This window comes from Microcaecilia unicolor, chromosome 6, assembly GCF_901765095.1.
Source record: "Microcaecilia unicolor chromosome 6, aMicUni1.1, whole genome shotgun sequence".
NCBI lineage: Eukaryota > Metazoa > Chordata > Amphibia > Gymnophiona > Siphonopidae > Microcaecilia > Microcaecilia unicolor.
In genome coordinates, this window is record NC_044036.1 from 180,281,500 (window position 1) to 180,294,687 (window position 13,188).

The window sequence follows — 13,188 nt, forward strand, 5'->3', positions numbered from 1 at the left end:
AAATTTACTACATTGTAGCTTCATCGCATGCCCCCTAGTCCTGGTATTTTTGGAAAGCGTGAAAGACGCTTCACATCTACCCATTCAACTCCACTCATTATTTTATAGACCTCTATCATATCTCCCCTCATCCGCCTTTTCTCCAAGCTGAAGAGCCCTAGCCGCTTTAGCCTTTCCTCATAGGGAAGTCGTCCCATCCCCTTTATCATTTTTGTCGCCCTTCTCTGCACCTCGCCCTTCCACTATATCTTTTTTTTATTATTATTATTTTTAATTATAACCATTTAAATTTTTACAAGCGATAACACAACTTGTCAGAAATTCAGAAAAAGTAATATATAGGAATTATTTGTCAGGTAATTCTATTCTCTTCTTTAGACCACTAAATAGGGACAGTGAAACAAGAGGAGATCAATTAAACAGAAAAAAAACTGGCATTAACCTGATTATCCCCAGATATTACTCGTCTAATTCATTATTCCACATTGATCATCTGGTTGGCTTCTTAGACTGCACAGCCCAGACGCTCATGCAACAGATCTGGCTCACGCTTCAGAACAAAGGTCTTTTTAAAGACCACTACAATACAGACTGTATTTTACAACATTGCTAATTCTGGATCATCATTATCGTTCTCAAGTATTTAGACTCCTGATGTAGGCCCTTTGGCCGAAACACAACGTTGTGTCGAGTCAATATACTGATTAATAAAGTTTGGTTCATCTTTACTCTGGAACTCCTGGTTTTTTACCCACTGTTTTGTTATATTGGCTTCTTCAAGGCCAATACCGTGTATAGTCAAATCATTTCATTGAAAACATACTTATTGTCCAATATTAGTTAGAAATAATAGATCTGATTACATTTTCTCTCTTTTAAAAACCAGAAGTTATTTAACAATACATACAGTGGTGGAAATAAGTATTTGATCCCTTGCTGATTTTGTAAGTTTGCCCACTGACAAAGACATGAGCAGCCCATAATTGAAGGGTAGGTTATTAGTAACAGTGAGAGATAGCACATCACAAATTAAATCCGGAAAATCACATTGTGGAAAGTATATGAATTTATTTGCATTCTGCAGAGGGAAATAAGTATTTAATCCCTCTGGCAAACAAGACCTAATACTTGGTGGCAAAACCCTTGTTGGCAAGCACAGCGGTCAGACGTCTTCTGTAGTTGATGATGAGGTTTGCACACATGTCAGGAGGAATTTTGGTCCACTCCTCTTTGCAGATCATCTCTAAATCATTAAGAGTTCTGGGCTGTCGCTTGGCAACTCGCAGCTTCAGCTCCCTCCATAAGTTTTCAATGGGATTAAGGTCTGGTGACTGGCTAGGCCACTCCATGACCCTAATGTGCTTCTTCCTGAGCCACTCCTTTGTTGCCTTGGCTGTATGTTTTGGGTCATTGTCGTGCTGGAAGACCCAGCCACGACCCATTTTTAAGGCCCTGGCGGAGGGAAGGAGGTTGTCACTCAGAATTGTACGGTACATGGCCCCATCCATTCTCCCATTGATGCGGTGAAGTAGTCCTGTGCCCTTAGCAGAGAAACACCCCCAAAACATAACATTTCCACCTCCATGCTTGACAGTGGGGACGGTGTTCTTTGGGTCATAGGCAGCATTTCTCTTCCTCCAAACACGGCGAGTTGAGTTCATGCCAAAGAGCTCAATTTTTGTCTCATCTGACCACAGCACCTTCTCCCAATCACTCTCGGCATCATCCAGGTGTTCACTGGCAAACTTCAGACGGGCCGTCACATGTGCCTTCCGGAGCAGGGGGACCTTGCGGGCACTGCAGGATTGCAATCCGTTATGTCGTAATGTGTTACCAATGGTTTTCGTGGTGACAGTGGTCCCAGCTGCCTTGAGATCATTGACAAGTTCCCCCCTTGTAGTTGTAGGCTGATTTCTAACCTTCCTCATGATCAAGGATACCCCACGAGGTGAGATTTTGCGTGGAGCCCCAGATCTTTGTCGATTGACAGTCATTTTGTACTTCTTCCATTTTCTTACTATGGCACCAACAGTTGTCTCCTTCTCGCCCAGCGTCTTACTGATGGTTTTGTAGCCCATTCCAGCCTTGTGCAGGTGTATGATCTTGTCCCTGACATCCTTAGACAGCTCCTTGCTCTTGGCCATTTTGTAGAGGTTAGAGTCTGACTGATTCACTGAGTCTGTGGACAGGTGTCTTTCATACAGGTGACCATTGCCGACAGCTGTCTGTCATGCAGGTAACGAGTTGATTTGGAGCATCTACCTGGTCTGTAGGGGCCAGATCTCTTACTGGTTGGTGGGGGATCAAATACTTATTTCCCTCTGCAGAATGCAAATAAATTCATATACTTTCCACAATGTGATTTTCCGGATTTAATTTGTGATGTGCTATCTCTCACTGTTACCAATAACCTACCCTTCAATTATGGGCTGCTCATGTCTTTGTCAGTGGGCAAACTTACAAAATCAGCAAGGGATCAAATACTTATTTCCACCACTGTATACTTAAGTCTCTAATTCAGATCCCACTAATTAAAGTTCCACTTTATCTTCTTTGAGATGCGGCGACCAGAATTTAACACAGTATTCGAGGTGCAGTCGCACCATGGAGCAATACAAAGGCATTATAACATCATCATTTTTCTTTTCCATTCCTTTCCTAATAATACCTAACATTCTATTTGCTTTCTTAGCCGCAGCAGCACACTGAGCAGAAGGTTTCAACGTATCATCAACGATGACACCTAGATCCCTTTATTGATCCGTGACTCCTAACGTGGAACCTTGCGTGACGTAGCTATAATTCGGGTTCCTCTTTCCCACATGCATCACTTTGCACTTGCTCACTTTAAACGTCATCTGCCATTTAGAGGCCCAGTCTCCCAGCCTTGTAATTTTTCACAATCCTCCCTCGATTTAACGACTTTGAATAACTTTGTGTCATCAGCAAATTTAATTACCTCACTAGTTACTCCCATCTCTAGGTCATTTATAAATATGTTAAAAAGCAGCGGTCCCAGCAAAGAGCCCAAGGAAACCCCACTAACTACCCTTCTCCATTGAGAATACTGACCATTTAACCCTACTCTCTGTTTTCTATCTTTTAACCAGTTTTTAATCCACAATAGAACACTACCTCTTATCCCATGACTCTCCAATTTCCTCTGGAGTCTTTCATGAGGTACTTTGTCAAACACCTTCTGAAAATCCAGATACACAATATCAACCAGCTCCCCTTTATCCACATGTTTGTTCACCCCTTCAAAGAAATGTAGCTTCAACGTCGTTCTAACCCAGCTGATGAAAGCTCCTTTTGAGCCACTGAATTCCTGCCATCTGAAGTACTTGACTTGGAAGGTCATTTTCTTGGTGGCTGTTACTTCAGCTCGTAGAGTCAGTGAGCTTCAGGCCCAGTGGCGTACCAAGGGGGTGGGGGTGGTCCGCCCCGGGTGCACACCGCTGGGGGGTGCCGCGGCGCGCGCCTGTCGGCTCCGAGTTCGCTATCTTCGCTCGTTCGCTGCAGCTCCCTCTGCCCCGGAACAGGTTACTTCCTGTTCCAGGGCAGAGGGAGTTGCAGGGAACGAGTGAAGTTAACGAACTTGGAGCCGACAGGAGCGTGCCGCGGCACCCCCCCCCCCAGCGGCGTGCACCCGGGGGGGGAGGTGTCATTTTGCCGGGGGGGGGGGGGGCGCATCGGCGATCCGCCTCGGGTGCCATCCAGGCTAGGAACGCCACTGTTCAGGCCTTAGTAGTGGATGCACCTTATACCAAGTTTCACCACAACAGAGTAGTCCTCCGCACACACACTAACTTCCTGCCGAAGGTGGTGTCCGAGTTCCATCTGAATCAGACAATTGTCTTGCCAACATTTTTTCCCTGTTCTCATGCCCACCGTAGCAAAAGCAGTTTGCACACCTTGGACTGCAAGAGAGCATTGGCCTTTTACGTTGACCGGACAAAGCCCTTCAGACAGTCCGCCCAGTTGTTTGTTTTTTTCAATCCCAACAGGATGGGAGTCGCCATCGGAAAATGCACAATCTGCAGTTGGCTAGCAGATTGCATTTCCTTCACTTATGCCCAAGCTGGGCTGACTCTGGAGGGCCATGTCACGGCTCATAATGTTAGAGCCATGGCTGCGTCAGTGGCTCACTTAAAGTCAGCCTCCATTGAAGAGATTTGCAAGGCTGCAATGTTGTCATCAGTTCACACGTTCACATCTCACTACTGCCTTCAGCAGGATACCCGACCCAACAGTCAGTTTGGGCAGTCTGTGCTGCAGAATCTGTTCGAGGTTTAGAATCCAACTCCACCCCCTAGACCCATTTTTGTTCTGTTCCAGGCTGCACTCTCAGTTAGATGTTTATAGTTTCAGTCAATCTATGTTACGTCCTCGCTGTTACGAGGCCCAATTGACCAATGTTCATTGTTTTGCGTGAGCCTGGTTGCTAAGGATACCCCACATGTGAGAATAAGCATTGTGCTTGTCCTCGGAGAAAGCGAAGATACTTACTTGTAGCAGGTATTCTCCAAGGACAGCAGGCTGTTGTTCTCACAAACCCGCCCACCTCCCCTTTGGAGTTATTTGTTTATTTGTATGCTTTTTGATTTAACTGAAGGGACACGCTCGTGCAACGGGCGGGAAGTCGTCCGCGCATGCGCTGTATGTGCAATTCGCGTGCCAGAAGACTCTGGCAAAACCTTTTATATTTTTTGCTTGAAAAAATTGCCGTTTCCTGGGCCGACGCAGACGTCAACCCACATGTGAGAACAATCAGCCTGCTGTCCTCAGAGAATATCTGCTACAGGTAAGTATCTTCGCTTTATGGCAGTCTCACAAGTCACTGTTTTGCAATATCATTGACCATGTAAATTTTAGTGAAGCTTTAGGGCATATACTGGTAAGAGACAACTTCTGTATTAAAGAGCATGACTTTGATGATTGCTGAAAACGTTTTTAATTGCTTGGCCAAAAGTTTAGTCAAAGAACGTATTGTTGAAGCCAACAAAAAGCTTAAAAATCCATCAAAAAAGAAAGATTACTAAACTACAAAACTCATAAAATGGGATGAAGGGCATCAGACAGTTTAACATATTTAGCCTCTTGTCTATCTTCCAAACATTATTATATATATGTATATCTATCTATCTATCTATCTATCTATCTATCTATCTATCTATCTATCTATCTATCTATCTATCTATCTATCTATCTATCTATCTATCTATCTATCTATATATTGTAAAGGGGTCTGCTTCCTCCACTGTCTCCATCAGTTTCCTCTCCTTCCTGGTGGCTGGGAGCAACCCGGAAATCTCTCTCCTCTCACAGCTGGCGGGATTTATATACCGGCGATGCAGCTAAGGGACTGAGCTTCACCTCCCCTTCTCTCTACTACTACTACTTAACATTTCTAGAGCGCTACTAGGGTTACGCAGCGCTGTACAATTTAACAAAGAGAGACAGTCCCTGCTCAAAGAGCTTACAATCTAATAGACAAGTGAACGGTCGGTCCGATAGGGGCAGTCAAATTGGGGCAGTCTGGATTCACTGAACAGTAAGGGTTAGGTGCCGAACGCAGCATTGAAGAGGTGGGCTTTAAGCAAAGACTTGAAGACGGGCAGGGAGGGGGCTTGGCGTAAGGGTTCAGGAAGGTTGTTCCAAGCATAGGGTGAGGCGAGGCAGAATGAGCGGAGCCTGGAGTTGGCGGTGGTGGAGAAGGGTACTGAGAGGAGGGATTTATCCTGTGAACGGAGGTTACGGGCGGGAACGTAAGGGGAGATGAGGGTAGAGAGGTAGTGAGGGGCAGCAGACTGAGTGCATTTGTAGGTAAGAAGGAGAAGCTTGAATTGAATGCGGTATCTGATCGGAAGCCAGTGAAGTGACCTGAGGAGAGGGGTGATATGAGTATATCGGTTCTGGCGGAATATGAGACGTGCAGCAGAGTTCTGAACAGACTGAAGGGGGGATAGATGGCTAAGTGGGAGGCCGGTGAGGAGTAAGTTGCAGTAGTCCAGGCGAGAGGTAATGAGAGCGTGGACGAGAGTTCGGGTGGTGTGTTCAGAGAGGAAAGGGCGAATTTTGCTGATGTTAAAGAGGAAGAAGCGACTGGTCTTGGCTATCTGCTGGATATGCGCAGAGAAGGAGAGAGAGGAGTCAAAGATGACTCCGAGGTTGCGGGCAGATGAGACGGGGAGGATGAGGGTGTTATCAACTGAGATAGAAAGTGGAGGAAGAGGAGAAGTAGGTTTTGGTGGAAAGACGATAAGCTCGGTCTTGGACATGTTCAGTTTCAGGTGGCGGTTGGACATCCAGGCAGCAATGTCGGATAAGCAGGCCGATACCTTTGCCTGGGTCTCCGCGGTGATGTCTGGTGTGGAGAGATACAGTTGGGTGTCATCAGCATAGAGATGATACTGGAAACCATGAGATGAGATCAGGGAGCCCAGGGAAGAGGTGTAGATTGAGAAGAGAAGGGGTCCAAGGACCGATCCCTGGGGAACACCAACAGATAAGGGGATGGGGGTGGAGGAAGATCCATGAGAGTGAACTTTGAAGGTGCGGTGGGAGAGAGAGGAGGAGAACCAGGAGAGGACAGAGCCCTGGAACCCAAATGAGGACAGTGTGGCAAGAAGTAAGTCATGATTGACAGTGTCAAAAGCGGCGGATAGATCCAGGAGGATGAGGATGGAGTAGTGGCCTCTGGATTTGGCAAGGAACAGGTCATTACAGACTTTAGAAAGTGCTGTTTCTGTCGAGTGAAGAGGGCGAAAACCGGATTGAAGCGGATCAAGGATGGCATGAGAGGAGAGAAAATCAAGGTAGCGGCTGTGGACTGCGCGCTCAAGTGTCTTGGAGAGGAAGGGTAGGAGGGAGATGGGGCGGTAGTTGGAGGGACAGGTAGGGTCTAGTGATGGTTTTTTGAGGAGTGGCGTGACTACAGCATGCTTGAAGGTGTCGGGGACAGTTGCAGTGGAGAGAGAGAGGTTGAGGATATGACAGATGGAGGGGGTGATAGTAGGAGAGATGGTGTTAAGTAAGTTGGTGGGGATGGGATCAGAGGAACAAGTGGTGCATTTTGAGGAGGAAAGAAGGCGGGCGGTTTCCTCCTCGGAGATATCAGGAAAGGAGGAGAAGGAGGTCTGGGTTGGTTGGTTGAGGGAGAGGGTTGAAGGGTGAAGAGGAGGAGATGGCTTGGTAGTGAACTCAAGGTTGATCTTTTGCACCTTGTCGCGGAAGTAGTCAGCCAGTGATTGAGGAGAGAGTGACGGGGGGGGGGGGGGGGTGGGAGCGGAGGGCACTTTGAGGAGGGAGTTAAGGGTGGCGAAGAGACGACGAGGGTTAGAGCTGAGAGAATTAGTCAATTGGGTGTAATAGTCCTGTTTGGCAAGGAATAGTGAGGACTGGAAGGAGGATAGCATGAATTAGTAGTGAAGGAAATCTGAATGGGTGCGAGATTTCCTCCAGAGGCGTTCAGCAGATCGGGCGCAGGAGCGAAGGTAATGGATGCAAGGGGTCAGCCAGGGCTGGGGATTAGTACGCCTTGTGGGACGGGAGGTGGATGGTGCAAGGGTGTCCAGAGCAGAGGAGAGAGTGGCATTGTAAGCGGAGACAGCCTCGTCAACAGACTCGGAGGACATGATGGAGGGGAGGAGATTAGAAATACTAGATGATAAGGTGGGAGGGTCAATAATCTGGAGATTCCTGGAAGTAGTGGTTAATGTTGGGCGGGGCTGAGAGGGAGGGTGAAGAAGTGTGAAGGTGATCAGGTGATGATCAGAGACAGGAAGAGCTGAGGTGTGGAAATTGGAGGGTGAGCCGGAAGAGGAGAGGACGAGGTCAAGGCAATGGCCATCACGGTGAGTAGGGCTGGTGGAACATAGCTGGAGGTTGAAGGAGGATGTTAGAGTGAGGAACTGAGAAGCGTGAGAGTTGGACAGGTCATCAACGTGTATGTTGAAGTCTCCGAGAATGAGGGATGGAGATGAGGGTTCAAGAAAAACAGAAAGCCAGGCATCGAAGTCGGTGAGGAAGGAAGGGAGGGATTTATCAGGGGGGCGGTAAATGACTGCCACTCTGAGTGGCAACGGGTAGAATAGACGGATGGAGTGGACTTCAAAGGATGAGAAGCAGTGAGACTGTGGTAGGAGGAGGGGTTGGAAGCTACAGGAGGGCGAGAGTAGTAACCCGACGCCTCCTCCACGGCCAACTAGGCGGGGAGTATGGGAGAAGAGATAGCCTCCATGGCATAGAGCCGCAACTGAGGCAGAGTCGTCAGGGGAGAGCCAGGTTTCAGTTAGGGCAAGCAGGTGAAGGGAATGAGAGATGAAGAGATCGTGGGTGAAGGGAAGTTTGTTGCAGACCGAGTGGGCATTCCACAGTGCACATGAGAAGGGGAGGGAAGAGGGGGGGAGGAGGGGAATAGATATGAGATTGGAGACATCCCGGAAACGTTTGCATGGATAGGACGAGGACAGGTGTGGGGGACCTGGATTGGGATTGATGTCCTCCTACTCTCTAGTGGGGAAGGGAGTAACTGGCTCCCCTAGCACTGAGCCACTGCTCCCCCTGCTGGGGTTGGAAATTTGTTCCACCCTTTTGGGGCTACCTTCCTCTCTCCTGCTTGCAAGGGCTTCTGGGAACTGTAATTCGGTGATTAGCTGCTTCTCTGTGGGGCCCCGAGTGCTAGCTTTGTCACTATATATATATATATATATATATATGTATATATATATATATATATATATATATATATATATCACAACCAATCACTCTCCTTCCACTAGCTTCCCCCACACCCATACCAGCTGAGTTAAGCATTAGACTAATGAGGAGCTCCTGCACACAGGGTTTCCTATCTGTTTCCTCCTAGTGGCAGCCTATCTACACATCCTGCCAGCTTACACCCATGTCTTCCCCGATTGCAGCTAGAAGTCCAGTCCGGGTTCCTCATCTCACCCCCTTGCTCCTTGCCTGCAATGCCTTCTGGGACTTGTATTTCAAACTGACACTGCTTTAACCCAACTATCCTGGATGTGACTTTTCACAATATATATCTATATCTATATATCTATATCTATATATATATACATAGAGAGAGAGAGAGAGAGAGAGAGATTTTATAAACATTTCTTAATTTTCATTAACATTTCATATATTTTACTCTTTTAGGGGCCCTTTTACTAAGCCATGGTAAGCACTAGCTCATGCCTACTGCGCAGCAAAAAAGCACTGTCATGGGATGTGCTGAGGCATCAGTGTGTGCTAATCCTGTGCTGAAAAATAAGGGCGGAGAGTAGGCTTGCCCTGCGCTAATCAGGTAGCGCAGGCACATTGCCATGTGCTACTCGGTTAGCATGGGAGTACTTAGCACCAAGAAAATATGTGTAGGGCTCCTGCGGTAATAGCATCGCACTGTTTTGGAAATTAGTGCATGGCCATTAAAGAAAGATATAGCAATGCGTCCGTTTTACTGCCATGATAAAAGTGGCCGCAGCACATGGAAAACCCACAGGCTGACAACAGTGCAAGCCACTTTTTAGCACGGCTTAGTAAAAGGGACCCTTAGTGTTGTTAAGCACATATCGTCCCTTATGTATTTTAATAATTAATTTATTGTTCTTGAGTTAATTGTATTGGGATTGGCAGTACAACTACATTTGGTCAGTCAACCTACAAAGGTACAGGCTGATTTACACCTTACTTTCCAGGTGATCTTTCTGGGTGGTAGTGTTATCTCATATGATGTTTTATGCATATATTGATACCAAATTGGCCACCCAGTTTCTAGATTACTAATTTGTTTTGTGTGTTTTAGAGATGTAGGCCACTTTTTTTTGGAGGGGGGGGGGGTTAATGAAAAGTGGGGTTTTAAGTGTATTAAACTAATCATAGAACTGTTCAAAACAACATGACCCCAATTCAACAGGCTTCCAGCTAGCATTCCATTCATTCTTTGTCATTCTACTTAAATTCCACTAGGCAGTCTCAATGATCCATCTTGTAGGCAAACACTTGGTGATATTTTGTTAACAATGAATTGCATATGTTTCTATTGGAATTGTTGTTGAGACATTTCATTACTGCATTTCTCCCAAAATTGTAAAGAATTGAACTGACATTACTAGCCTTCGTAAAACCTGGGCTGAATATCAACTAATGTTTTTTCTCCACCATTTCTCCTTTGTTACAGGTTCTATTTCCTCTCAGATGATGAGCTGCTGGAGATACTATCCCAGACAAAGGATCCCACGGCTGTGCAGCCTCACTTGCGCAAATGCTTTGAGAACATTGCTCGAGTAAGTTAATAAAAATTGGCAATTAGTTTTACTGAAAAGGATTTTCTATTTTCCATGTTTTACTGGATGTGTGTTGTAATGGCATGACCCAGGTCTTAATGGCATTTCTCGTAAATGATCAAATCTTGTGCTTGTTCCATATTAATGGGGCTGTTCCAGATCTCAAATATATTAAATCAGTTTTTAATGCTGAGGCAATTTTCAAATTTTGAAATTTATCCTCATTGTTTCAAGTAAAAGTATATGTATGTTTTCACTTTGAAAATTACCTTAGGAACAGAGTATGTATTTGAGTATGAAGATAAGTATACTATTTTTTCAAAATTGACTTGGTTAGTTTTTGCAAGCTTTGAAAATTTAGATGTCACTTAGTAGAGATAGAAATAAAAGTGACCAATGATTGAGAAAAGACATCTCTGGTTTTTTGAGCCATTATTATGTTATTTTTTCTCTGAGGCTTTTTCACCTATATAAATTGTAAAATTATTAAAATCACATATGAAAATAAAACAAAATATTTTTATTAAAGACGTATAGATACTTTGGATTAAGAATTCTTGTGGGTGTTGGCAATTTTTGGCTAAATATCCCACATTGTCTTTTTGGGTTACTTGATTTGACCACAAAGCATCCACAGACATTTGTACCTAGTTTTACTATGAAAATTTACATGCATATATTTGAAAATGTAATCTATGATATTTTTGTTCCCTGACCTACCTGTGATTGTATTGTATTGTAGTACTTAAATCTCACCTTTAACCAGTGGGATGCAAGGCAGATTACAGAAAAGAACAGCTTTACATTAGAAGGAATTTACAGACAAATAAAAACATTATACAATATATAAAAATCATAAAGAGTTCCACAAATTAACCCAACTTGTGGATTGTGCCTAATGCAGATAAAAGTATGTGCTTTGTAGACTGGGAAATTGTCAAGTTGATGGAATTCTCTTCCTTCTAGATGATATCTGTCTTGTTTTTCTTTTGCTCCCCTCCCCCCCAGCTCTTATTCCAGGAGGACCTGCAAATTACCCACATGTACTCAGGAGAAGGGGAAGAAGTAAAGCTCTCTTCTGCTATCTATCCCACTGGTAATGTGGAGGATTGGCTTCTAGAGGTGGAGAGAGTTATGAAGGGCACTATACGAGACTACATCAGAAGAGCTATCACAGCTTATCCAGTGGTAAGTCTTTCTTTTCTAGGACTTTCTAAGTTTCAGACAAGCACTTAAATTTAATGCATTGATTCCACGATAGGAAGTGATTGGGTAGGACAGAATATATATGGGGAAGATGGAAGATGTTTCACTGTTGGTGTAGTCACCCTAAAGATTAGACATGGAGCAATTTTTAGAAAGTCTTTCATTAGTTAAATCGGAATTTACACACAGTGTCACAGTGACATTCCTCTGAAAAATTACCTACCACTTTCAGTGTGGGTTAAGGGGGGCACTAGTCGCAAGCCAAAGCACATGTCTGAAGTTTATTTTTAACTCCCTATCCCTACTTCCCAGCAGAGAGATTGCACAAATGAGCTTTCGTACTTAGGCACCCATGGTCCCTGCAGGACAAAATATTTTCAAAGGGAAATTCCTAGGGAAGTTTCTGCTGGAAAATATATTTGCATGCCCAGAGTTATAAAAATACTCATGGGCTAGCAAGCAAACTGAAAATTGCCCTTCAGTCATGACCTGTTTCCTCACTGTTTATTTTTGCACTAGTAGAATCTCTAGTGATCTGATTCAGAACAGGTTTTTAGGTGTGTGTGGCGTAATGGTGAATTTTCCAGCATATGTACTTAAGTACATAAATATTGCCATACTGGGAAAGACCAAAGGTCCACAAAGCCCAGCATCCTGTTTCCAACAGTGGCCAATTCAGGTCACAAATACCTGGCAAGATCCCAAAAAAGTAAAAAAACATTTTATATTGCTTATCCCAGAAATAGTGGATTTTCCCCAAGTCCGTTTAATAATGGTCTATGGACTTTTCCTTTAGGAAGCCGTCCAAACCTTTTTTTAAACTCCGCTAAGCTAACCACCCCTACCACATTCTCTGGCAACGAATTCCAGAGTTTAATTACACGTTGAGAGAAGAAAAAATTTCTCCGATTCGTTTCAAATTTACTACATTGTAGCTTCATCGCATGCCCCCTAGTCCTAGTATTTTTGGAAAGCTTCACATCTACCTGTTCAACTCCACTCATTATTTTATAGACCTCTATCATATCTCCCTTCAGCCGCCTTTTTTCCAAGCTGAAGAGCCCTAGCCGCTTTAGCATTTCCTCATAGGGAAGTCGTCCCATCCCCTTTATCATTTTCATCGCCCTTCTCTGCACCTTTTCTAATTCCACTATATCTTTTTTGAGATACAGCGACCAGAATTGAACACAATATTTGGGGTGCGGTCGCAACATGGAGTCATACAAAGGCATTATAACATCCTCATTTTTGTTTTCCATTCCTTTCCTAATAATACCTAACATTCTATTTGCTTTCTTAGCCGCAGAAGCACACTGAGCAGAAGGTTTCAACGTATCATCAACGATGACACCTAGATCCCTTTCTTGGTCCGTGACTCTTAATGTGGAACCTTGCATGACATAGCTATAATTCAGGTCCCTCTTTCCCACATGCGTCACTTTGCACTTGCTCACATTAAACGTCATCTGCCATTTAGATGCCCAGTCTTCCAGTCTCGTAAGGTCCTTTTGTAATTTTTCACAATTTTTTTTTTATTACATTTGTACCCCGCGCTTTCCCACTCATGGCAGGCTCAATGCGGCTTACATGGGGCAATGGAGGGTTAAGTGACTTGCCCAGAGTCACAAGGAGCTGCCTGTGCCGGGAATCGAACTCAGTTCCTCAGTTCCCCAGGACCAAAGTCCAC

General features: G+C 44.7%; 1 protein-coding gene across 1 annotated transcript in view; it reads left to right on the forward strand.

The window, feature by feature from the left end:
• The window catches only part of DNAH1 (dynein axonemal heavy chain 1), a 799,478-nt gene that overhangs the window by 302,134 nt on the left and 484,156 nt on the right, over positions 1–13,188 (forward strand). The window contains exons 24-25 of the mRNA XM_030205737.1: positions 10,190–10,295; positions 11,304–11,483. Coding sequence (XP_030061597.1) covers positions 10,190–10,295; positions 11,304–11,483 — 286 coding nt within the window. The remainder of the gene's footprint in view (positions 1–10,189; positions 10,296–11,303; positions 11,484–13,188) is intronic.